General features: G+C 60.5%; 1 protein-coding gene across 1 annotated transcript; it reads left to right on the top strand.

Moving 5' to 3' along the window:
* Window positions 1-5,145: 5,145 nt before the first annotated feature.
* LOC107158909 (immunoglobulin superfamily member 1-like) lies at window positions 5,146-23,489 on the top strand. The gene is made up of 16 exons (XM_048791484.1): window positions 5,146-5,477; window positions 7,133-7,405; window positions 7,770-8,057; window positions 9,712-9,831; window positions 9,919-9,961; window positions 10,055-10,092; window positions 10,298-10,338; window positions 10,416-10,561; window positions 11,279-11,421; window positions 14,209-14,253; window positions 15,719-15,757; window positions 15,860-16,117; window positions 18,472-18,756; window positions 20,894-20,953; window positions 22,328-22,378; window positions 22,978-23,489. The coding sequence occupies exons 1-16, from the start codon at window positions 5,336-5,338 to the stop codon at window positions 23,391-23,393; spliced, it is 2,388 nt and encodes a 795-aa protein (XP_048647441.1). The 5' UTR covers window positions 5,146-5,335; the 3' UTR covers window positions 23,394-23,489.
* Window positions 23,490-23,743: the final 254 nt, after the last annotated feature.

Consider the following 23,743-nt stretch of genomic DNA (forward strand, 5'->3'; position numbering starts at 1 on the left):
GACCCCCGCTGTCCTTCCAGAATCTGTCTGCTCCATCTCCAAACCCGCTTCACAGGTCCACCCCTCCCCCACTAGTCTTTCCACCTCATGAGCTTCATACGGAATAAGACCCTCCAACTCCGAGCTCCGGGGCCCTGCTCCTCCCAACCTTCAGAGACAAGGCTTGTTCATGAAGCCAGGGCTGCTGCTCTGCTTCCTCTCCTGGCTGTGGCTCCAGAGTTCCTGTGTCACACACCCGTCCTCTCACTCAGGTGGTGCTGTGTTTGGGGATGTGGGTGACAGAGCCGGGGCTACGACCCGTCCTGGTGGCCTGTTTCCCGTCAGACTCAGAACACGCCTCCCATGGAGATGTGACCTGAGGTGTGGGTCACGCTGCAGGACTCAGTGGCACGTGCGTGTCCTGCAGCGACTCCACACAGCGCCTTCCTAATGCCCTGGAAGGAGGCAGGGAACAGACAGCTCCTCCCAGGTGTGGCTGAACTGTGCACGGGGCGGGTGGACCTCCTGTGGAACAGAGCTCGCTGGCGGGATGTCCCTTTCCTCCTTGTTCCCCGGGGAAAGACGGGATGGCCACCGCGATGGCAGCAGATCATGCCTGTGGGGGGCAGCGCTGGGTCCCCATCTGGGTGGTTAGAGAGACCCGATGGGTGCCTTGAAGGACAGCTGTCAGGGCCGAGCCCCAGTGGGGGAGGCTGTGGACTGGGGGGGGGCAGCAGGCTAGCCTGGCGGCATGCTGAAGTCGGTGGGGCACGGGAAGGGGCCGCTGCCAGAGGGCAGCCTCACGCATGGCTGGCTTCCTCTCAGAGTGAATGGGACACGCCTCCTCCGCTGCAGTCACGCGTCAGGAGGAGCGCCTGCTTCTCAGTGGCACGGAGCAGCTTGCGGATTTCTCACAGCGTGTCCCTGAGGCGGCCTTAGTGCTGCGTTCCAGGCGCAGGTCCAACCCGGTTCAGCCCTCCTCCGACTTCAGCACTAGGGAAGGGGACAGCTCCCCCTCCGTCTTGTGCTGATCTCAAGGGGACACAGAGGGCACAAGTCACGTCTGCTCCCATCTCCTAGCAAAATCAAGCCACAGGGCTCTGGCTGGTGCTGGCACCCCACCTAAGAGCCCAAGTGGGCTGATGGAGGGCAGGATGGGTCAGTGAAATTGTGGGACTTGTGTATCACAGAGTCTTGTCCAGCCTCAGTAGGGCCGTGTGGACGGGCCTCGAGGCCAGTGTGCGACGTGAAATAGGCCAGTTGTGAAGGATCTGCTTATCTGAGGCACTTCGAGGAGTCAGATTCCTAGGGACAGGAGCTGGTCACCAGGCTGGGCTAGGCTGGGCTCGGGCAGGTATGGAGGAATGGGTGCGGAGATTCCCTGGGGAAGAGGTGACGTTGCCTGGAGCGAGTGGGGTTCGCGTGTGAGCAGGCGTCTGTGTGCGTGTGTGTGTGTGTGTGTGAGGGTGGGACGCAGAGAAGAGACGCTCAAGTCTGAGCGCTAAGCCAGAGGCTCCGACACCAACTCCAGGAAGCTCGGGAGGGCCCTGCAACGTCCTGGTCACTAAGGATCCGCGCAGGTGAGGAACCGAGGGGAGCCCACCTGGGAGGCGGGCTGATGTCGTCGGTGCCCTGACGCTGAGCAGGTCTGACTTCGCTGCTCACAGGGTCAGGAGGCAGCCTGCTGGGCCACACCCCGGTGGCTTCCCCACACCCACGCAGCGTGCTGCCCTGGAGTGTCTTAAGGGACTGGAACCTGGGCCTCGGACTTCAGGAGCTCAGCTCTGCTCCAGTGACCGTCAGGGAAGTTCTGTGACCTCCTCTGCAGAGCCTAGATGTGACTGTTAGGTCTGCATAGAGCAGAGATCAGAGAGGGCCCCCGGGGAGACCAGGCAGTGGCCGAGGTCTCCATCCAGGGGGTGCCCGTCCATGCGGGGGCTTCCTGCTGGGCGCATGGGAAGAAAGGAGCCTGGCCAGGGTGTGGTGACCCGCTGGAGAGGGTGGGCAGGTGAGGGACAGCTGGCCCCACAGGTGTGCCCAGCACAGACCTGCCCTCCGTCTCTGCCCCCTCTGCCCCCGTCTCTTCCCACTGGCGTCCCCGGGGACACACCTCTTGGGACAGCACCGATTCTTCTCATTCTGGGTCACAAAAAGTCAGAAGAGAAGTTTGGTTTTGTCCTCGTGACTCCTGACCTGGGGCTACGCTCCCCTGGCTTCTGTCCTCCGTCTCTCAGGTCAGACCGCAGGATGGTGACACGGGCACGGCTCCCTCCTAACATATGAGGAAATGCCCTGCCCAACTGCTCAGCCCAGGTCCCTGGTGGCCTCAGGGGGACAGGTGGCTCTGCTCTGTCACACAACTTATCCCTATGACGTCTTCACTCTGTGCAGAGACAGAGCAGCCTCCTGCCCCCTACCTGCTCCCACCAGGCCCACAGCTTGTTCCCATGTCCCCTGTGAGCCTGGCCCACGGGGGCACCTACAGGTGCTCTGTCTCCTCCAGGGACAGACCCGGCCTCTGGTCTCTGCCCAGGGACCCCCTTGAGATCTGGGTCACACTTAATGTCCCTGACTGCAGCAGGGTCTCTGTCCCAGGTGTGACTGAGGAGGATGTCAGCACAGGTGTGAGGGACCTTCTTGCCCTGTGGGACACTTGGGCCCTATGTCATGTGGCCCCCCGTCACGTCCAGGGTGGGTGCTGAGCCACGAGAGTCTCTGGGGGAGGCCTGCTGAATCTGGCCACGTGGCCGTGTGTCACCTGTACCCAGGGGTTTCCTGAGCTGGGCTGTGAGAGCACTCAGGGCACCCACCCCCTGCGTGGTCCCCCCACACCTGCCCGGGCCTTGCTGCAGCTGGACGGCAGGAGGACAGGGAGGTGGCAGGACATCTGCACCCAGGAGACGTCTTGGTGAGCTCCCCTCTCTGCCAGCAAGCTGGTGAGGAGCACCCAGGATGGGAGAAGGGTGGTCACGGGATCGACGTCCAGGGTGTGTGGACATGCTCGGGACCCTGGGGCCACAGTGGCACTTGGTGCTTGGGGCTTGTAATTCCAGTAAGGGCGGACAAGAGTGTCCCACAGTCAGGAGGCCAGTGAGCCAGGAGGAAGGGGGAGGAGGGTGGGGGTCCAGGAAGGAGTCAGCAGTGAAGGTCCAGCAAGGGACCTCAGCTGGCACAACGTGGGGACTGGACGGTGAGACTGGTCCCTGGAGGGGCCGTGCAGCATCTGCCATGCCTCTGTGGACATGCAGGTGGAACCCAGAAAGCCCCCCGAATTCCCGTTAGCACTCACAACTGTGCATCTGCATGTGTGGACCTGCAGGTGGACGGCCATCCCCGAGCCCCTAGAGCTGCAGGTCACCTGGAGCATCCTGTCCACTTCAGTGTGCCCTGAGCCTCACCCTGGCGTCTGGGGTCTGCGACCTGAGCAGCTGAGCTGGGGGTAGGGAGCCCGAGAGCCAGACGGCTCCCTGTTTCCACCCCGTCAGCGTCTGCGGTCCTCTGAGTCTCCACGCCAGCGAGGGCCGGGCAGCAGCCTGTCTGGTCAGATCTGCAGAAGGAGCAGCCGGTTCCGCTCCCACAGGGTGGGCACCACCTGGCCTCGGGTCCTCGGGCGGGGGTCAGATGGTGGTGGGAGCCTCCATTTACAGGAGGACACTTGTACCCTTGTCCTGGGAGCCATCTCCAGACCCACACATGCCCGGGGAGGAAAGGCTCATCCCCTCCTGCGGGCGAGGACTTAGCTGTGGGGTTTGCCTCCCTGGACTTGGGGGGACTTGCTGTGGGTTGGGGTCAAGTTCTCCCCTTTCCTTCCTAGAATCCTCTCCCATCCCAGGAAGGGGAGCACGGTCAGCTGGCTGCCTCCTCCTGTTGGTCCAGCTCTCTGGCTGGCCGCCTGGCGGGGCAGCAGAGGTGTACCTGGGCAGCAGGGAGCCCAGCTGTGGGTGCCACCAGAGAGCCACCAGGTGGTCCCCAAGACAGAGATACAGGGTGACCATGGGCAGAGCCCACTGACTCTTGGGTGTGCAGTGAGGGGGGCGGAGGCAGCTGCCCAGTGGCTGGGCCTCAGGAAAGGCCTGGAGCCGTCCACCAGGAGGCGTGGTCTGTGTGGGCGAGGCGGAGCCCAGGGTCACCGTGGCTGCAGAGGGAAACCCAGCGTTAGGGTCTGCAGTGTCCCGAGGCCTCCTGCGCTCAGAGGTGGGCTTCTGGGGAGGCAGTGGACCCTGAGGACTCGGTGGACATCTGGGAGGTGGGCACTGGCTGGGTGGACACGGGGTGTGTCCTCAGGGGACTCGCTCCCACACCTCCTCTCTCCTCCCTGGCTGCCCTGAGCCACAGCGTCCTCTGCTCCCGTCCACCACGTGTCCCTCATCACCTCAGGCCCGAGCAGTCGGATCCCTGCCCAGAGCCTGGAACCTCTGAAGCTGGACCCAAGCCCGTCTCCTTCCTCAGGGGCTGTCCCTGGGTGTGTGGTCCCAGCAGTGAGAGGCTGGCTGTCACCGCCCTCCTGGGTCCCACAGGCCCTTCCTGCACAGTCCCAGAGTGGGGTCGGCCTAGCCCACCCAGAGTCCCCAGTCTTAGGAGGAAGCAGGGGTCTCCTCCCCCTGTGCAGGCCGCGAGCCCCGGTCGGGCGTGGGCACCCCTCCCACGTCTCTGAGGCTCGAGGACCAGAGGAGGAAACCCTGGGAGGAACTGAGACCCAGCCTGAGGGGTGCTGGCCAGGGCAGAGCCCGTCCTGCGCCGGGAGCCCTCCCCTTCCTGGGTGGCAGCCAGTGTCACCATCATGTGAGGAGGGGCTCCAGGGCCCGGACGGCTCCAGCCCTGGGTGTGTCCCATGAGGCTCCTGAGCGGCCAGCTGGGTGTGAGGGGACCTGGGCCCGGCTCGGCCATGGCCACAGGGGTCTCTGTGCTGCTGGGACTAGGTGAGCACGGAGGGGACGAGCTGGGTGGGAGGGTGCAGATGGAGAGGCCCGGCCTGGTCCTCCTGGGGACTCCCCCCGGGGTCCTGGCCAGGGGCTGGCCGGATCAGCCACGGCCCAGCGTCTGTAGCAGGTCTGGGCCTGAGCTCAGGGGAGGGGTCCCGGGTCCCGGGCGCTGCCCTCTCACCAGGTCCCCCCATTGCAGTGCTTTTCCTGGAGCAAAGGACCCAGGCCCAGGAAGGTGAGTGTCCCCTTCAGCCCTGGGCAGCTCTGGGTCTGGCAGCGTGGGCCTGGGGGGGGGAAGTGGAGCCTCGGACTCCTGCCAGGGACCTGCCAGGTGCTGGGCCCACAGTCTCTGTTCTGGGTTGGCCTTGACTGAGGTGTCCGTCTGACAAGGGGGTCTCTCCTGGCATCCAGAGATCTGCCTCGGAACAGCAGAGATGGACATGGACACTCAGGGCCAGGGCTGGGACTTTGCCGGGGACCCACTTCCTCCTGAGAATGGCAGCTGTGATGCTTCCTGGGTGTGGAGTCCTTCTGCTGGGGTCACCTGGTCAGCTCTGACCCTCTGCTCTCTGAGAGGTCAGCTCAGGGCCTCTTGCTCCGACAATGCAGAGCGTGGCCCTGTGTGGCTCTGGGCCTCTGCCAGCTCCTGCCCCAGTTCCCGACTGCAGCTCCTCTCCCTCAGGGTGCCTCCCCTGCTGGGCTGAGCTCTTCCTGATGTCCCCCACTTCCTGATTCAGGGTCACTTACTGGGTCAGGGTCTGCTAAGGCCTTGGGCCTGCACCAGGATGTTGAGGCTGACCTGAGCCTCCGTGGGCTTCCAGCAGGTGCAGGTTCCTGGTCTGATTCCCAGGTCTGTGGTCCACATGAGGTGACTGTGCAGGGTGACAGGCGGGGTCTAGTTCCCTCCTCCCCATGTGGGCAGCCCGTTGTCCCTGCACCCTTGGTGTCAAAGGCTGCTTTCCTGCCCTGTGTGTCCTGGGCACCTTGGTCCTCATCAGGGGACTGTGTCTCTGTGGGTCTGTCCTGTGTCTTCTGTCCTGTACCAGGTCTATGTGCCTGTTTTTGTGCAGTTTGGTGCGGTTTTGTTCCTGTAGCTCTGGGCGTGGTTGGGATCAGGTATTGGGATGCCTCCAGTGTTGCTCTTCCTGCTCAGGACTGCTTTGGATATTCTGGGTGTTCGCCCAGCAGATGAGGTCATTTGATTTGAACAGAAGTTCAATTTAGGTGTAATTAGTTGAACCTTTGCATTGTGACTGCTTTACAGTGGGGTTGACTAGTCTGGGGTTCAGGTGAGTGGTTTCAGGGTGCAGGTGCGTGTAGATGAAGAGTCAGGTGAGTATACTCAGGAGATACCTGGATGGCAGATATAGCTAGTGATGATGACTGACAGGACTCTGTGGGTGGATAGTGACAGATGATGGACAGTGACTCACTGATGGTGGACAGGTGAGACTCATAGGTAGGATATGGACAGGGGCCAGGGGGAATTACGGAAGACCCACACACATTTATAAAGAGAAAGCTGGGCAGGTGGGACAGTGACCTCTGGTGGAGGAGCAGTGACCCTGAGCCAGCACACATGTTGACCCTGCAGGGTTCATCTGTGGGGGAGCTCCTCCCCAGCACGGAGGCTCGAAGGTGGCAGGACTTGCAATAATTGTGGTTCTGCTTCATGCTCAGATCCGCTCTCCCGGCAGCCGGAGTCTGAGCCTCAGGTCCACAGGGTCACTGCTCTGGACCTTGGCCCACGGCTTCCTCAGGCAGGCGTTCCCGAGCTCCTGGGGGATCCCTCAGCAAAGCCCAGCCCCAGCCGTGAGGGTCCGACCCTGGTCAGGGGGCTTTCCACCGCCAGGATGTGCAGGATGGACAGACAGACTGCAGGACGGAGCCCAGACACTCTGAAGCCTCGAGTTTGCCAAAGACAGGAGGCAGCCCAGGGAGGGAGGCCACTCTTCAATGGAGACACTGGAGTGGAGCTCCAGGGGACCAGGGAGGGTCTCGGGTCACAGGCTTGGTGACATCCTGTTGACGGCAATTTAGGTCTAATAGATGACCCTCCTTCCTGGTGGAGGGTGGAGGTCCCTCCCTGTCCAGGACACCACTCAGGGAGGCGAGGCTGGATTCACATCCAGGTCACCCCTCTCGCCCCCCAGGATGGGCTGGGGCAGAGCCCTGGATGGGGCCCTCCTGACACCAGGTCACAGGTGACGGGGCTCTTCTGCTTCTCCCAGGGGTGCCCTCCATCTGGGCAGAGCCAGGATCTCTGGTTCCCCACGGCAGTGCTGTGACCATCGTCTGCAGGATTCCTCCAGGGGTGACACAGTTGCGTCTGTATCATGTGGAAACTAAGTTGTGGCGTGACAGAGACCCACAGGGAGCCCCAGAGGTGGCCCAGTTCTCCCTCCAGCAGGTGACACACAACCAGGCAGGGACTTACCACTGTGAATACTGGACAGAAGGACTCCCATCAGGACAAAGTGACCCACTGGAGCTGGTGGTGACAGGTGAGGAGAGCCAAGGACACGGTCCCCAGCCACACACTCTGCTGCCCACCTCACTGACCCACGTGTGCCCAGAGCAGACCCTGCCCAGGGTCTCTGCCCACTGTGTGGGTCCCCTCCTGTGTGCTGACTGGGGTCTCAGCTGCCCAGAGAGGGGCTGCAGGTCCTGGGGGTGCTCAGCCTCCTGCCATGTACAGCCACCCCCTGTCCTCGGTCCTGAAAGTGGGAGGAGTTTGTGTTTTGTCCCCTGGTCCCTGAAGTTCATCCAGGTCAGCATCTCCTGGATCCTCCTCCTCCTCTGACACCAGAGCAGGGGAGCCAGGGTCCATTTCATGGTGGTTTTAAAGCTGGATCTGTTTTCTTCCAGGAATGTACAAGGAGAAGCCCTCCCTGACTGCTGAGCCTGGTCCCCAGGTGGCCTCAGGGGGACAGGTGGCTCTGCTCTGTCACACAACTTATTCCTATGACGTCTTCATTCTGTGCAGAGACAGGGCAGCCTCCCGGCCCCAGAACTGCTCCCACCAGACCCACAGCTCGTTCCTCATGTCCCCTGTGACCCTGTCCCACGGGGGCACCTACAGGTGCTATTTCTCCTCAATGGACAGACCCCGCCTCTGGTCTCTGCCCAGTGACCCCCTTGATCTCCTGGTCACAGGTGAGTGCGTGTCTGACCGCTGAGCCTTTGCCCTGGACAGGGGTGTCTCGAGGCGTTCAGGTCGGCCCCCACACTGTGTGGTGGTGCCCTCACCGGGTCCTAGCCGTGGTCACTCTGTGTGATTTCTGGACCCTGAGCACTTACATATTCATTGTGACAATTTGGGGCAGATGTAAGTAAGTGGCTGGGGCAGCGATGTCCTTTCCCATCCATGGGGAGATGCTCCATGACCTAGTGACAGGCTCGTGGACCAGAGTCCCCAGCGATGGAGTGGTCCGTTGGTGCCTGTTACCTCCTGCAGTCCCTTCCCCTCAGTCCCTCTCTGTGTGGGGACAGTCAGCATGTCACTAACTGGTGACACACATGTTACAAATGTCTCTGAAGTTTCTTCATGTAGGTGAATTTCTGGGTCCCCTTCTGTGTGATGCTGTGACAGCCGTTGTACCTCAGAGTGGCCATTTGTGGGTGGACACAGTGGATGGTCATCTATGCAGGGTGCCCAGGATGGACTTATGTCCAGGACCCTGCAGGCTGGCCAGGGAGGTACAGCTCCTGCCTTTGCTCCAGTGGCCGAGTCCCCAGGCCTTCCCCTTTCTGGGCAGCTGGGACTTCTCAGGTGTCAGGGAGGGGACATGCTCCAGCCAGGGGTGACCCAGGGGACACGAGCACAGAGGGGTGAGAGACCCTGCTGGGGCCTTCTGACGTGACTGGTCAGTGTGACAGTGGCCTGGGTTAGGGTGGACATGTGCAGCCGGCCCCCAGGAAGAGGTCCAGGACAGTGGAGGAGGAGATGGAGATGGCTGGTGTTCACGTCTGGCCACTGGGGACAGGAGCGCTGGGCGGGGACAGCTGAGTCGGTTGCTCTCCACGGACGCCCCTGGCCTTATAGCTCTAGTCAGAAAGAATCCTGTGGCCTGCATCACACGTCCAAGAGCTGTCCTTCTCTGACTCCAGTGGCCAGCCGCAGAGCTCCTGAGGGACAGGTGTCCGGGCCCCCTCCCCGGCCTCTCATGGAAGCGGAACTCCCCCGCCCTCTCTGGAGGGCGCCTTCAGGTCATCTTGCCTGGTGCCCACAGCCTTATCCGCCAGCCCTGACACCCTCAGTTCTCCGACATCACACTGTCACACCAAGGTGCCCTGTCACCTGGTCCTTGTGACTTTCCCTGCACTGGCCTCTCACTCCACCCAGCACCAGGGAGCCAGGCCGAGAGCCACCGCTGCCCGTTGCTGGTGGACCCCCTGGGGCAGGGTGCTTAGACCTAGAGGTGCTCCGTGGCCTCCGAGGTCCCAGCACTGCCCTGGCCAGGCTGAGCGCTCCCGTCCGGGACTCCCTCCCTCACACTGTGGAGTGCTGTCCAGGGCCACAGGGCCCCTCCCCTGAGCTGGGGGAAGCAGCACTCCCTGCAGGGTGGAGACCGGGGTGTCCGTGCCCTCAGGGCTCAGCTCCCCTCACAGGGCCTCTGTGGTGATGCTGTGAGTGTCTGTCACAGCGCCTGTCCCTGGGGGGGCCAGGCTTCACCTGTTGCTTGACCACCCTGGTGGGGAGGGTTCACTGCTGTCCCTGCGTGGCCAGCGACCCTTCGTGGATGGTTTAGTTTAGGGGTGATCAGTGCCGCAGGGTGCAGGTGGATCCTCACTGTGTGTGAACCCCCAGGTCCACCTAGTCCCCTTGTGGTTGGGGTCTCGGCCGCCGCTGCTTTCCTCCTGGGCCTCTGCCTCCTCCTCCTGGGCCTCTGCCTATGCCGACACCGAGGGCAACGTCGGGCCAGACGCAGTATGTCCTGGGGCTGAAGGTGAATCGGGGAGGACTGTGGGCCGGGGCTGGCTGCTCCTTTCCAGCCTGACCATTGTCCCTTCCTAGGGGTGACTGACGGTGGGACCAAGAGCCCAGTGTGGGACGTGAGGTAGGACAGTTCAGACTCCCCCAATAAAAACCTCAGAGATCCTCTGAGTCCTCTCGGGGACTTTCCATGACACCCCTCCTCCCTTCCCCTCAGCTCCAGCCCTGCCTCTGACGTCCAGCGGGAAGATGAAGGTGAGTGGACTGGAGCAGGGCGGCCTGTGTGGGGCGGGAGCCAAGCAGCTGGAGGCCTGGGGCAGGGCAGGACAGGAGCCAGCTCCACCCTGCCTGGGGCCATGACTGTCCCCTGGAGAATGTATTGCTCCGAAACCTGGGAGGTGGGACCGGGTCGTTTGAGGACTGTCGTATAGGAGGTCCACCCTCTCATCTGCCCTTTCAGATGACACCGAGCACAGGGAGCATGGACAGGTGGACACACAGGTGAGCCCTCCCACCACTCCGTCTCCTCCCAGCCCAAGCCCAGGTGCCCGCTCCACACGTGTGCCTCCCCGTGGCAGGTCCCTGCTGCAGAAGGCCCACAGGAGGTGACCTATGTCCAGCTGCACCCAAGGACCCTCACCAGGAGTGTGGGTCCACTTCTCTCCCGAGCGCCCCAGGATGGGTCAACACAGCCCTGTGTGTCTGCCACGCTCACCTCGCCTTGAGAGGACAGCAGGGCTGGCTGAGTGGACGGCAGTGCCCAGGTGCCGCTCCGTGTCCCTCAGCGCCAGCCACCAGGTGGGAGCCCTGAGACTCGGAGAGAGAAGCTCGTGCACTGCCGGGAACCCCGGGGGCTCTGGCACAGTTCCCGCTCCTGGCAATTCGCACCAAGTGTTTCAGAGGAGCCTGCTTGGGCTCACGTGGGGAGGGGCGGGTGGCCAGGCAGGCCTCCTCTAAGGGACTGGCTACAGCTGCGGGAGGCCAGCCTGCCCTCCAGCCCTCAGGAAGCAGACAAGTGGCCTGAGGAGGACCCTGAGTCTTCCGCAGCTGGACGTTGTGGGTGGCGCTGCAGCACGCTGGTCACGGTGCTCCCGGGGGGGGGGCAGTCCATTCTGCCCACTGTGATCCCAAGGGGGACCTGGCTCACGCGGGGGCTTGGCCTTCAACCCCTTCAGCCCCCGTGGCTCTCCCCGTGGCTCTCCCCGTGGCTCTCCCCGTGGCTGCAGCCTCCACAGGCTCAGGTGCAGGGTCCCCTTGTCACCCTCCCCCACATGCCTCAGCTCCTCAGTGGCATCTCGAAGTGGCCGGTCAGTGAGGGGAGCACCTCTTTGTGTATCTGTCGGCCATTCGTGTGAGTCACAGAAATAAACAAAATTCAGGTCCTTTGCTCGTTTAAAGACCAGGCTCTTTGTGTTTCTGCTGTCGAGTTGTGTGACGCCAGCTCCGTGGAGAGTGGACATGGGGACGTCTCTGTGCTCATCACTCAGTACCGCTCAGCCTTTAAGGAGAAGGGTGTCCTGCAGCTGCCACGGCAGGATGGACCTGGAGGACGTCAGGCCGCGACAGAGCAGCCGGGCGCAGAAGGCAAAGGCTGCACCATCTCAGGGATACGTGGCATCTGAACAGACAAGGACGGAGGCTGGACACACAAAGGCTGAGGGTAGAACAGGTGTTATAAGGAGCAGGGTGGGGAGGACGCGGGGAGACGCGGACGGTCAAGGCTGAGGTCCAACGTCCAGTGTGAGGACTGGAGTGAACAGCACTCAACTGGGTCAGGATTTTTGCCAAGTGGTTAGATTGTATCGCTGTTGCCACACACAGAACCGTTGACTGTGAGATGGCTGGGCACAGCGAGCCACCCCCCCAAGTCATTGAGGGCCCAAGTCAGTGGATTCCACATTCTGCAAAAGGGAGCTTATCCTGGCCAGGCTCGGACACACGGACACACCGGACACACCGGACACACCGCCCTTCAACACAGCCGGGACCCCTCCTGGGGTGCGGCTCTCCTCCAGGACCCAGGGGCGGGGCCACGTTGTGAGCCGGAAGCAAAGTCCTCCAACAATCCGGGAGCTGGGGAGTGCATTCTTGCCCCCAGCGAGCCCTGAGAGGAGGAGGTGGCCCTGCTGAGACCAGTGCAGGCCTGAGACCCTGAGGGAAGAACTCCCCTACGCCTGGCCCAGGAGGCGGCCTGGCTTCCTCGCCAGGCTCGTGGGAATTCAGTGCACAGCCTCAGAAAACAGCGTGCTCTCCATCTGCCCTGCCATGGCCCAAGCTCCTCGGGTTCTGTACCCAGGGGCTGCCCCATGCAGCAGGTGCTCAGTAGATAGTTGCTGTTTTGGAATGAACAAAGTCCATGACAGTGTGTGAACAGCCCAGTTGTCAAGACGTCAGCCTGATGTAAACCCACCTGCTCCCCCCGAGGCACCAGCGGACACTCTCACAGGAGGGCTTGGGGGGTACATGGCCTGTGCCCTGGGCGGTGAAGGAACCGCTGCCGGGTCCTGCTGGCCACTCCTCTAACCATGGCGGGTGGCCCACGGCCGGCCAGGCTGTCTGTCGGGTGGAAGTGTTACTGCTCCGTGGGTTCACAGTCCTGCTGTGGACCTCGGGTGTGCGTGGTACCACCACAGAGCCAGCCGTAGAGCTTCGACTGTGCTGTGACCTGGGAGGGAGACTCTGTGCCCCCAGACACCCTGATGGGGGTCCTGGCCTCAGGAGTCTGGAGCCGGGCAGATCCTGCTGAGGGGACGTTCTGGGTGCTCAGCCCACCTCAGAGGCTGCGCTGTGCTGGGTCCAGCAGCCGCGTGGCCTCCACACCGAGACCACAGAGGGCAGCACCTCCTGCTCACTGAGCCTCATCACGGCTCTTGGCCTCTGTGGACTCGCGGTTCAGAGTGGAGAACCCCGGACAAGCCCCTGCATTCCCAGGACCTCAGAGACACGCCCTCTGCACCATGTGCTGGTTTCTCTTTGGTGATCTGACTGACGATGATACAGGACGTCTGGGAGAAAGGTCCACCCTGCAGAATCCAGAGGAGGGGCCCGGGCCAGAGGGGAGGGGTCAGCTTTCCAGGAAGAGGTCCTAGTATTGAAGTGGACTCCAAGTCCCTGGATGGTCTGGGTTCGGATTCTGCACCCTTGGTCTCTCCCCAGAGAACTCTGGCAACCTCTGACACATTGTCTGTGGCTGGCCCAACCGGAAGGGGACTCCTGCTCGCAACACCTAGTGGGGGGCTGCGGCTGCCACTCAGCAGCCTGTCTCCAGGAGGCCCTCTTGGCCCCAACAGGGGTGCCCTGGACAGTAGTGCTGCGGTCAGACACCCTGATGTGACCCCTCCAATCTGCAGCCCAGCTCTGTGCACGCTCAGTTCCAGCCGCATGAGCACGCCCCTTTCCTCAGGGCCTTTGGGGGTTCTGCCCTCCAGGGGGCTCACCAGCTGGCCCAGGGCAGACGAGATGGTGAGGCTCAGGGTGGAGAGGCCCGACACCACACCCGCTGTTGTTCCTCAAATCTCTCTGCCACCTGCCAGGACCCCAGGCATCCCCACTTCCTATCAAAGCGCCCTGAAGCCTTCCTATCAAGGGTCCCCAGATGCGTTCCACCAGCACCTTGTGCTTGTCCCATGTCTGCACGCATTCCACCCTTGGCAGGAGTGTAACGGGCCCAGCTGCTGTGGAGGACAGCAGGAAGGTCCTCAACAATCAGGAACGGGATCGGTCACAGGCACGTTTTAGGTAGACAGGACGAGTAGGTTATAGCAGGTATTAGAATGTCATTCCTGAAGGACAAATCATAGACCAGGCTATCTCTATCTCTGCCTGTCTGTCTGTCTCTCCATCTGTCAATCATCTAGATATCCCATTTTGCTTACCCAAACCCTGTGCATGGACACTGGGTGGCTTCCACCTTTTGGCCACTGTGAGCATTCTGCCATGAACACGGGGGTACAAATACCTCCTCAAGGCCCGGCTTTCAACCCTTCCGGGCTCGTGCCCAGAGGTGGACCTGCTAGATCACAGGAATCCCATCTCTGTCTGCCCCGTCACATTGCTGCCGGCAGTCACAGCCCTCCTAGCAGGTGTGCAGTGAGACCTCGTGTGGCCTGGATTTGTGTTCCCCTGGTGACAGCGGGAGTATGGGACACAGGCCAGGCCACAGCAGGCCGGCAGGGATGGTGGGGCAGCAGGCTGGCAAGAGGAGATAAGGGGCCTCCTTGGAGCCCGTGTGCAAGTCATTCTCCGGAGGAGACAGCTCAGCCTGATGAGCCTCAATTAGGAAACCCGGGCTGGGCGGGGCGGGGGGGGGCCTCTCCGTCCTCACTGCAGCCTGAGCCTCTGCTCCCGCCTCCACCACGGAGCTCTGCCCAGGCCCAGCAGCCATGTCTCCATCCTTGACTGCTCTCTTCTGTCTCGGTGAGTCCCCAGGGCTGACTGGGCGATGCCGAAGGGCAGGCACTGCGCCCCTGGTGAAAGAGGATCAATAACCCCGGGAGATGAAGCGCCCCTGGGGAGCACGGAGCTCGCGGGGGCTGCTTTCCGACTCGGTGCCTCTCCTGCTCTCCACCGGCTGGTGCTGGGCACCTGGTGCCGTCATTTCCTATGGCTCAGCCCCGAGAGGCTAAGCAGGCAGTGAAGGACTGTGTTCCGAGGACGAGGGGCAGCCAGGGCCCTTGACTTGCTCCCGCGCTGGCCCTTGAGCACACTCTCACCGCGGGTGACCTGCGGTTCTGGGTCGTTTCCTTCCCTTTCTAAGACACTGAGCCCTGGAATCCTCCGTGGCCCCACGAGGCAGGCCCTAGAACCTCCCTCATTTTACAGTGTGACTGGGACCGGAGGGTTAAGTGACTTGTCCCCACAGCAAGGACTCAGATACAAACTAAGGAATTTTGCCACCAAATCCAGGCTGGGTTTTAACTTTTCCCCTTATATTTGACGGGGGGTGACGGGCTGAGCGTTTCTTGCTGACGACAGCTGCATGTGTCAGTAGTGCACAGCATCATGGTGTTTCCATACCCGAGCTCCTTGGGGACTGGCTGACTCGGGCTAAGTCACATAGCCATACCTCTCAGCTGAATTTTTCAAATAGTGAGAACATTTAAGATCTATCCTCAGGGATTTCCAAGAGTCAACCCGTGGTTAGCCCTGGGCGGTGGGTGCCCTGCAGGGTGTCTTCCCCCAGCCCCGGGGCCCCGAGCTGCAGTCTGCTGTTTCTGTGGCTTCCCTGACCCACGTTCTTTACCACTAAACTATGCTGCTGGTGTTAGGATCCATCTGCCGTGGCTGGGGACTGTGGGCAAGACCCTGTCTCAGTGGCCTGATAATGACACAGCACTAGCACCCTGGGGGCTCAGGGCCCACCTTAGGAAATTAGCACAGCGCCTCTGCTGAGAAAGTCAGTGCCCAGCGCCCCAGACCCTGACAGCAGGGGTCAGTGTGCACCCAGTCCCCGCGGCTCTGCTCAGGGTCTGGGAGGGGTTGCCCAGGGCAGGCACAGTCCATCTTTGACTTAAAATTTTAATTGTGGTCGAATGCACATAGCTCAGAATTTCCCAGGAGTGACATTCAGTCTGTTCAGGGTGTCGCAGACCGGCCTCTGGTTCAGAGACCTGTGCCCACCCCCCTCCCCCAGGAAACCCCAGCCCCAGGGGATTGCCCCGTCCTCCGGGTCCTGCCCACAGGGCCCTGGAGGCTTGTGTCGGTGGATTTAGTTGTTCTGGACTCTGTGCAATACCACCCCCAGAGTGTGTCCTTAGGGACTCGGCTTCCTTCGCGTAACAGTGACGGGTGGCTTTGGAAAAACTGAAATACAGTGAAAAGCGAGTGGGGACGGGAGGCGTCTGCCAAGGAGTCCCCACCGCGGGTTCTCTTCTCTCCCCAGGGCTGTGTCTGGGGCGGTGGGTGACCGCAGCGCAGAGTGGTGAGTGCTTCTCCGCAGGCCCTGTGTGACGGGCAGGCGCAGTGTGGGGCCCAGAGGGGCCTCTTTGTTCGGCCACTGACCTCGGTCACACATCCCTTTCAGGCCCCCTTCCCAAGCCCTCCCTCCGGGCTCTGCCCAGCTCCCTAGTGCCCCTGGAGAGGTCGGTGACCATCTGGTGCCAGGGGCCTCCGGGCGTGGACCTGTACCGCCTGGAGAAACTGGGATCCAAGAAGTACGAGGACCAGAACTTCCTCTCCATCTCGGCCATGAAAACGAGTCACGCGGGGCGCTACCGCTGCTCCTACCAGAACGGGTCCCAGTGGTCGCTCCCCAGTGACCATCTGGAGCTGGTCGCCACTGGTAACTGGAGGGTGGGGGATGGAGTGGTAACTGGAGGGTGGGGGATGGAGTGGATTCAGGGCCGCCCGCCTGGGTCTGAACTCATAATCTTGATTTTTAAAATACTTTTATTTATTTATTTTCATGTGGTGCTGAGGATCCAACCCAGTGCCTCACAGGTGATAGGGCATGCTCTGCCTCTGAGCCGCGACCCCAGCCCCTGCATGCAACATGTTTTTTAAAAATCAAACATTCATGCAGAAACGCCCATGATGGACAGAAATCACATCTGTAGGTGGACGGCCCTGCAGGGCTCTGGCCAAGCCTGCTGCAAGCGGAGGCCACAGGAGCAGCGGCCGGCCGTGCCTCCCAGCCCCAGCGCAGTTCTTAACCACACTTCTCCGGGGGTGGGGAGGGGGTTGCGTTGTCCGGAGCTTGCTTCCAGGACAGCCCGTCTGAAGATGAGAACTCCTTCTTTGGGGGGAGGTATAAACAAACATTCAAACTGAGAACGATGTGGATTTTCATCATCTACTTGATTTTTCAGTATTTTTCAACCTGTTAATCACTTGGACAAAATCAAGATTTGCCCCTCCCTGGGTGCCGGCTGGCCGTGTGCCTCCATCCCACGTCCCCTCCTGCTGTCTCTGCCTGCCTCTGGGGCCCGCCAGCCCGGCCTCCTCGCCACTTTTTTGGGGTCCACCTTGAAGGCTGTATTCCCCTTGAGTATTTCCCTGGCCCCTACCTAAAACTGCACCGTGACCTTGGAGGGTACCGGATGTGCCACGCATCTGCCTGTTTGCCTCAGTTGTTCTCTAGTTTTTTCCCACCTGATGTGATTTTTATTTGTTAGAACTGACACGTGATCATCGTTTCAGAGATAAAGAGCCGGGTGTGGAGGCGCCCGCCTGCGATCCCAGCAATCTGGGAGGCTGAGGCAGGAGGAGGACGAGTGGGAGGCCAGTCTCATCAACTTACTGAGGCCCTCACTCAAAATAAAAAGTAAAAAGGGCTGGGACGTGGCTCCGTGATGGAGCGCCCTTGGGTTCAATCCCCAGCATGACCTCCCCCCTCAAGAAAAGGGAATAACACAGAGAAGTGTTGAAGGAGTGAACGGCCCCCAGTTACCAGGGTTGTTCATGGCTCTTTGCCTTCGTGATCCTGTGTGCCAGGCATGTGTCACCGTGGTGTGTGTCGTCACCAGGGTGGGCAGTGATGGTGAGCTCAGAGTACTTTACACTCAGGTCTGGGAGGGCAGAGCTGGCAGCCCACACCCACGGGAGCACTACAGCTCGTCACCTATTGTCCTGTGATCTTGGACAAGTTATTGATTCATTTAAAATTCAAGACAATTTCAGCTTTATTGACATACGTTTGACAGATAAAAATTATATGTCTTTCGGGCACTCAATTCGATGTTTTGAAACAGGAATATGTGGTGAGGTGATCACCAGGATGAAGGGATTGCCATATCTACCACCTGAAACACAGCTGCTTTTTTTGATTCGGGGTCTCGTATGCTGCCCAGGCTGACCTTGAACCCCAGGGCCTGGGGCTTCACCTCTGACTCCTAGGTAGTTGGGACTACAGTTGTGCCCTACCACACCTGGCCCTATAGTTACCTTTTGAAAGCATTTTTGTTGGCTGAGGAGGTGGAAGAAGGCGGATCACAAGTTCAAAGCCAGCCCCAGCAACTTACCAAGGCCCTAAGCCACTTAGTGAGACTCTGTGGCTGGGGGTGTGGCTCAGTGGTCAAACACCCCTGGGCTCAACCCCAACCCCCAGCACCTACACCAAGACCCAAACAAGCATTTTTGTGGTGAGACACTTAAGATCTACTCTTTGACAATTTCAAGCCTACAGTACAGAGTCGTTACCTAAGGTGGACAAGTTACTGTCGTTTCCTTATGAAGTAGGGACATTAGTAGTGATGAGTTGACGGGTTTTTGTTCAGGGAATTGGAGTCTTGCTTTGGAGTGGCCTGAAGCTGGTGCTTCATACAGGCCCCACGGAGGCTGCAGAGCGCCGTTAACACGCCTTTGTCCTAAACCATGCTGCTTGGCCACTCCTTCAGGGTGAGGGCTTTCCCTGCTGGACTTTGATCACTACGTGGTCTCCTTCAGCCACGCCCATCTCACAGCAGTGAAGTGGCCTCTGAGGCCCAGATGTGGAGGGACGCTTCTCTCCAGGAACACAGGGCTACTTGGCAGCAGAACCAGGGTTGGACCCGAGCCCTGTGATGTGACCTGGACGCGTCCCTTAAGCACTCTGTGACCCCCCTCCCGGGGCTGGGGCAGGGAGCGGCCCCTCCAGGAGGGAGAAGTGAGGTAGCTGGGACCTGGCCACGGCTCTGACCCCGTCTTCTCTCCTCCCAGGGGTCTTCGACAAGCCCTCGCTCACTGCGCATCCCAGCCCCGTGGTGCCCCCAGGGGGGGATGTGACCTTGAAGTGTCAGAGCCAGTATGGCTTTGACCAGTTTGCTCTGTATAAGGAGGGGGACGCTGGGCTCCACAAGAGACCCGAGGAGCGGTACCTTGCAGATTTCCCCATGGCCCCTGCGACCACTGCTCACAGCGGGACCTACCGGTGCTACAGCTTTTCGAACGTCTCCCCGTACCTGTGGTCGAGCCCCAGCAACCCCGTGGTGCTCACAGTCACAGGTAAGGGGTGCAGACCCCACTCTCCTTCCTCAGCCTCCGAGGCCCTCAGGGCCGTTCCAAGGGGTGCATGGGAGGCAGGGAACCTCACCAGGTGGCTTTTGGGGATGTACGAGTTTCTTGTTGCTGCTGTGACAAATTACCCCAAAGTTCCTGATTACACCAACTCGAGCTATCACCTATGGTTCAGGAAGTCAGAATTTCTTTCACTGAGATGAAAGAAATGTCCACAGGGCTGTGCTCCTCCTGGGGTTCCAGGGGACAGTCCTTTCCTGCACATTTCCAGCTTCCAAGGTGCCACAGTCTTTGGCTTCCTCCATCTTCAGAGCCAGCTCTGCAGCACCTTCCAGTCTCTGACTGTCCCACCTCCCTCTCCCACCTGTAAGGCCCCTCTGATGGTCACAGGTTCAGACTGTCTTGGTTTGGGCAGTGAGTACAGGAGTCTTCACTGCGAGGCCTCTACACACAGGTGCGCCTCAAGAGCCGGACTCCTGCTTCAGGCTCAGCCTTTCAGAGACCATGGGGCTGGGGCTGCGGCTCAGAGTGGCCCAGGGCTCAGTCCCCAGTATCAAGGAGGGGGGAAGTGAGAAAGAGAGAGGGAGAGGGAGAGAGGGAGAGGGAGGGAGGGGGGAGAGAGGGAGAGGGAGAGGGAGAGGGGGAGAGGGAGAGAGAGAGAGAGAGAGAGAGAGGGAGAGAGAGCACAGGAGCGAGCGAGCTGTGTGCAAAATATAAACCCCAGCCAGGTGAGGTGGTGCGTGCCTGTAATCCCAGCGACTCAGAAGGCTGAGGCAGAAGGGTTGCAAGTTCAAGGCCAGGCTCAGTTATTTAGCAAGGTCCTCAGCAACTTATTGAGACACTGTCTCAAAATGAAAAAATAAAAGGGGCTAGGGGAGTGGCTCTGTGCTTAAGCACCCCTGGTTCCAGTCCCAGTACCCCATGTGTGTGTCTCCCAATGCACACCAGTGTCCCACCTTCCTGAGTCTCACCCTGCCTGCCTACAATGACCCCCGCTAGTTAAGGTCCTCATAACCCAATCGTTTCCTCTCTAAACTTTCTTGCATTGTCATACACATGAGCTTTTGGGGGACCCTCACATCCAAACCCTAACACACCCCTTCATATTCCATCCACACCCTCCCCTCCCCACCACCCCAACACCTGGCATCTACTGATTAGTTCTGTGTGTATATTTTGCGTTTCTAGAACAGATGATGGATGGCACCACCCAGTCTGTGACCGTTCCGGTGGCCTTTTCCCCTGGGCACAGTGCCCCTGAGGCCCTCTGGGCTGTCCACCTTCCTTGATTGCAGAGTGGTCTCCCGGGAAGGCAGCGCCACACACTGTTCAAAAGCTTCACTAACTAATCTCACAGGAGGAGAAGTGGCCCTGAGAAGCCCAGTCCCACTCCAGGCAGAGCTGAGTGTGAGCCAGGTTTTTGAGCAGGTCCCACCATATATAAGTCCCCAGCGCAGCCAGCCCCATGACAACAAGAGCTGAATAGGACAGGTGCAGACGGAGGGGCTTCAGGAGTATTTGGTGGCCAGGTAAAAACGAGGGGAGGTCCCTGGGTCAGCAAATGGCCTTGGTGGAGGGGCCTCCTGAGCTCGTGCCGGGGGCTGGTGAAGACCACTGGTCAGTCGTTATGTTGACATTTTCATGTCCCTACGAAATTCACCATGCCCACCAGGATAGTTAGGAAAACAAAAAGACGGTGTTGGTGAGGATGTGGAGAAGCTGGAAGCACCTCCGTTACTGGTGGGGTGTAAAATGGTGCCGTGTTTGGAAAGCAGCCTGCGGTCCTTCGAGGAGTTAGACATAGAGTTGTCCCATGACCCAGCGATTTCACTCCAGGGTTTGTACCAAGACAGTTGAAAACCTAGGTCCACACAAGGTCCGTGTGTGACGGCTGCAGTAGCATTACGCACAATGGCACCACAGTGGAAGTGGCCTGAGCGTCCACCAGCTGACCACGGGATCCGGTTCTCTCCAGAGAGGTGGATGCTAAGACTTGGGGCCTTTTGACTTTGTCTCTCCTCAGAGATAGGGGTTCTGGGCAGCCACTGCCCCTTGAGGGGTCGGCAGAGAGGGGCCCTTGGGGAAGAACTGACATCATCCATGTCATTATGATCCCTCTGCTTAGAGTCCCCCGAAGCCTCCAGGAGACTGATCACCTCACCCAGGAACAGAGCCTCGACCACCGGTGAGTAGCCAGACACTTGGAGCCCAGCGGGGAGGCGTGTGAGACGGGCTCTCTTCCGCCATCCTGTCCTCTGGGCTTTAACTCATGTCGCGAGCCCTCCCCTCACCAGGACAGCCCTGGGCTGAGCATGGAGGCCCGGGGGCTGGCTCCGAGGCCAGCAGAGGAGCCTTGTGGGGAGGGACGCCTGTCCGAGGATGGCGCTAACAGGAAGACCATCGCCCGTCTCTACGGGAACTTGTTCCCACACCCCACCCACTGTCCCTGCACGACACAGGTCCTACTCCAGTCCTCTGCAGACACACTCCAACTGCATCAGGGTCATGGGTCCTCTGAGGACAGGTCAGGGGTCCCCATGGTCCCATGCCGCTCTGGCTGTCTTTAGGCCCCTGGCCCCACAGGGTCCTGTCCACCACCTTGACAGGGTTCTTCCCCTCCTGGGTTCAGAACTTTCCGGTGCCCTCAGGACGCAGCAGCTGGCTGTTGGGTGAGCGTAGACGTCCAGCCGCTCTTGGCCTTCGGGGTCTGGCTGTGCGGCTCTCTCCCGACTCACCCAGCCGCCTGCTCGGCCTTCCTCCTACTTCCTGTCACTGTGGTTCCTCCAGGAAGCCGATCTCGACTCTCTAGGCTGCATTGGCATTGTCCCGTGAGCTCAGTGTCCCGAGAGGTCCCTGCTGCAGAAATGCATGTCAAAACTGTCATCTCACTTCCTGGGCTCCTCTAAAATCCGGGAGCCCCACGCAGACAATGTCTGATCAACCTCGAGGTCCCTGTCACCCAGCACGACGCTGAGCACCCGGCAGGTCTCAGGGAGTACTGAGGACTAAGCAGAGTTGGCACGTGGGTGCTTCCCATGTGTCTGTGACAGCTGAGTGACCCTCGTCTGAAGTGCTTGGGCCCAGAGGGGCCCTGGGTTTTGGAACATCTGCCCATGGATAGGGAGGTATCTTGCCGATGGGACCCCAGTCCAAATGGGACTCATGCTGGGTCACGTGCCCCTACACACGGGGCCTGAAGGCAGTTCCACACAGCATTTTTTGTGCCCCTGTGTTTTGACCGTGACCTGTCACGTGGGATTTTCCACTTGGGGTGTCATCAGTGCTGAAAAATTTCAAACTGTGCGAATCTCGGGATTCAGGATGTTGCATTAGGGAAGCTCAGTCTGTGTTGATCTAACTCTCAGAACGTGGTGTGAGCAATGCCATCCCAGCCAGGGCTCCCACGCCTCATGGTGCTGGGCATGGGGTCACATCTGGGCGGCCGCCTCTGTAGTTCTTGTCCTCCCCAATGCCCCGGATTCTGCCTCCCCAGCGGCATGTTCCTCTCCAGGGGTGGGCAGGTCCCATTTGCTCACACTTGGCCTGCTTTGATTCCTAGCCATGTCCAGGAACGTCCCCGTCTCTCCAGAGGGGTCCGGCGCTCCAGTTGGTAAGCCGTCCTCTCAGACTGCCCCTTCTCCCTGTTCTCGCCCAAAGCAGACCCTTGCCCTGCGTGGGAGCCGAGCGCTGCCCCTGGGGCTGGTGGGAAGGACATTAGGGAGGCGCAGGAGCTCAGAGTGGGCGATCAGATCAGGAGGGAAGGCTGGTTCTCGAAGGGGCTGGAGAGAGAAAAATTCCTTGTAGCTCTCTTCTGCCCCGGGGGAGGTGACAGTCGCCTGTCTGAACGTGTGGGAGGTGAGACAGTCTGTCCTACGCGGCCCCGACACTGGTTGTGGCGCCCTAGGAAGGAGTCGGGCATCCCAGCGGGTGGAGAATAACAGGTCCACACAAGATCAGGTAGCAGTGTGAGAAGCCCAGATAGGGCCTGGGGTGTCCTGGGGATGGGCTCTTGTCCCCTGCTCCGACCCCACCGTTCCCCCAGGTCTCGCCCGCCAGGACCACACCCAGGGGAACCTGGTCCGGATCTGCCTCGGTGCCGTGGTCCTCATTCTGCTGCTGGGTGTGGTGGCAGAGGACTGGCACAGTCAGAGGAGAGCCCCGCGGCCCAGGGTCCAGCCCGTGCACAGGCCCCTCCCGCCCCTCCCACAGACCCAGCGTGGCTGTCAGGAGGAGCACCTCCGTCAGAACCCTGGTGTGGCCGTGTCCAAGAGCCAGATGGTGTGAAGGCCTGCGGAGCTCGGAGACCAGTGGGAGGCCAGGCTGTGGGCGGGAGGAGGCTGGGCCTCTTCAGGGAGCCGCAGAGCCAGTGTCTACGGGGCTCTGTCCCCTTGGCTGCAAGGAGTCCAGTGGAGGCTGCGTGTCCTAGACACCTTCACCTGTGGTTACTAAGTCCCTGGACAGGCACTGATGGCCTTCCCTCAGCCCTCCTAATACGGGCTCCACATCCATCCCCCACTCACGGCTCACTGTCCGCCCTGTGCGCGGCCTTCCCCGTCTCCTGTCCTCAGGTTGGCCCCACCCCGCCCATCCTCAGCTGTGGTCTGATAAATCTGTTTTTAGAATAGTCCTGGTTCTTTCAGGCAGTCGGATGCGCTTCTTATTGTCACTAGCATACAATAAAAGTCACAGTGCCCCCCCAGCCCCAGGAGGGGTCATCCTTACCCTGTGTGTCCACACTGAAACCACGGACAGAGCCTGAGCCCACGCATCATGTTTCTCTGAACACACTCTGGTGCCTTGGAGCCGCTAGGGAAACTCAGGCTGACTTGGCCATGAGCACCGTGACGCCGTGACAGAGGACCTGACCTTATCCGCGGTCTGTTTCTGGAATTTTCCATTTAATATTTCAGAATGAGGTTGACTGCTGGTAATGGAGCTGTGGAAGGCACCCATGTCTGGGGGGCAGGGAGAGAGC

Source organism: Marmota marmota, unplaced genomic scaffold (assembly GCF_001458135.2).
Source record: "Marmota marmota marmota unplaced genomic scaffold, marMar, whole genome shotgun sequence".
Lineage (NCBI taxonomy): Eukaryota > Metazoa > Chordata > Mammalia > Rodentia > Sciuridae > Marmota > Marmota marmota.

Excerpts from the sequence above, each read along its gene's own strand:
- LOC107158909 (XM_048791484.1), top strand. The coding sequence starts at position 5,336 with ATGGACATGGACACTCAGGGCCAGGGCTGGGACTTTGCCGGGGACCCA. Across the intron at positions 7,406-7,769 it reads ACTGGAGCTGGTGGTGACAG|GAATGTACAAGGAGAAGCCC; the intron begins GTGAGGAGAGCC and ends GTTTTCTTCCAG. Across the intron at positions 15,758-15,859 it reads GGTGACCGCAGCGCAGAGTG|GCCCCCTTCCCAAGCCCTCC; the intron begins GTGAGTGCTTCT and ends CATCCCTTTCAG.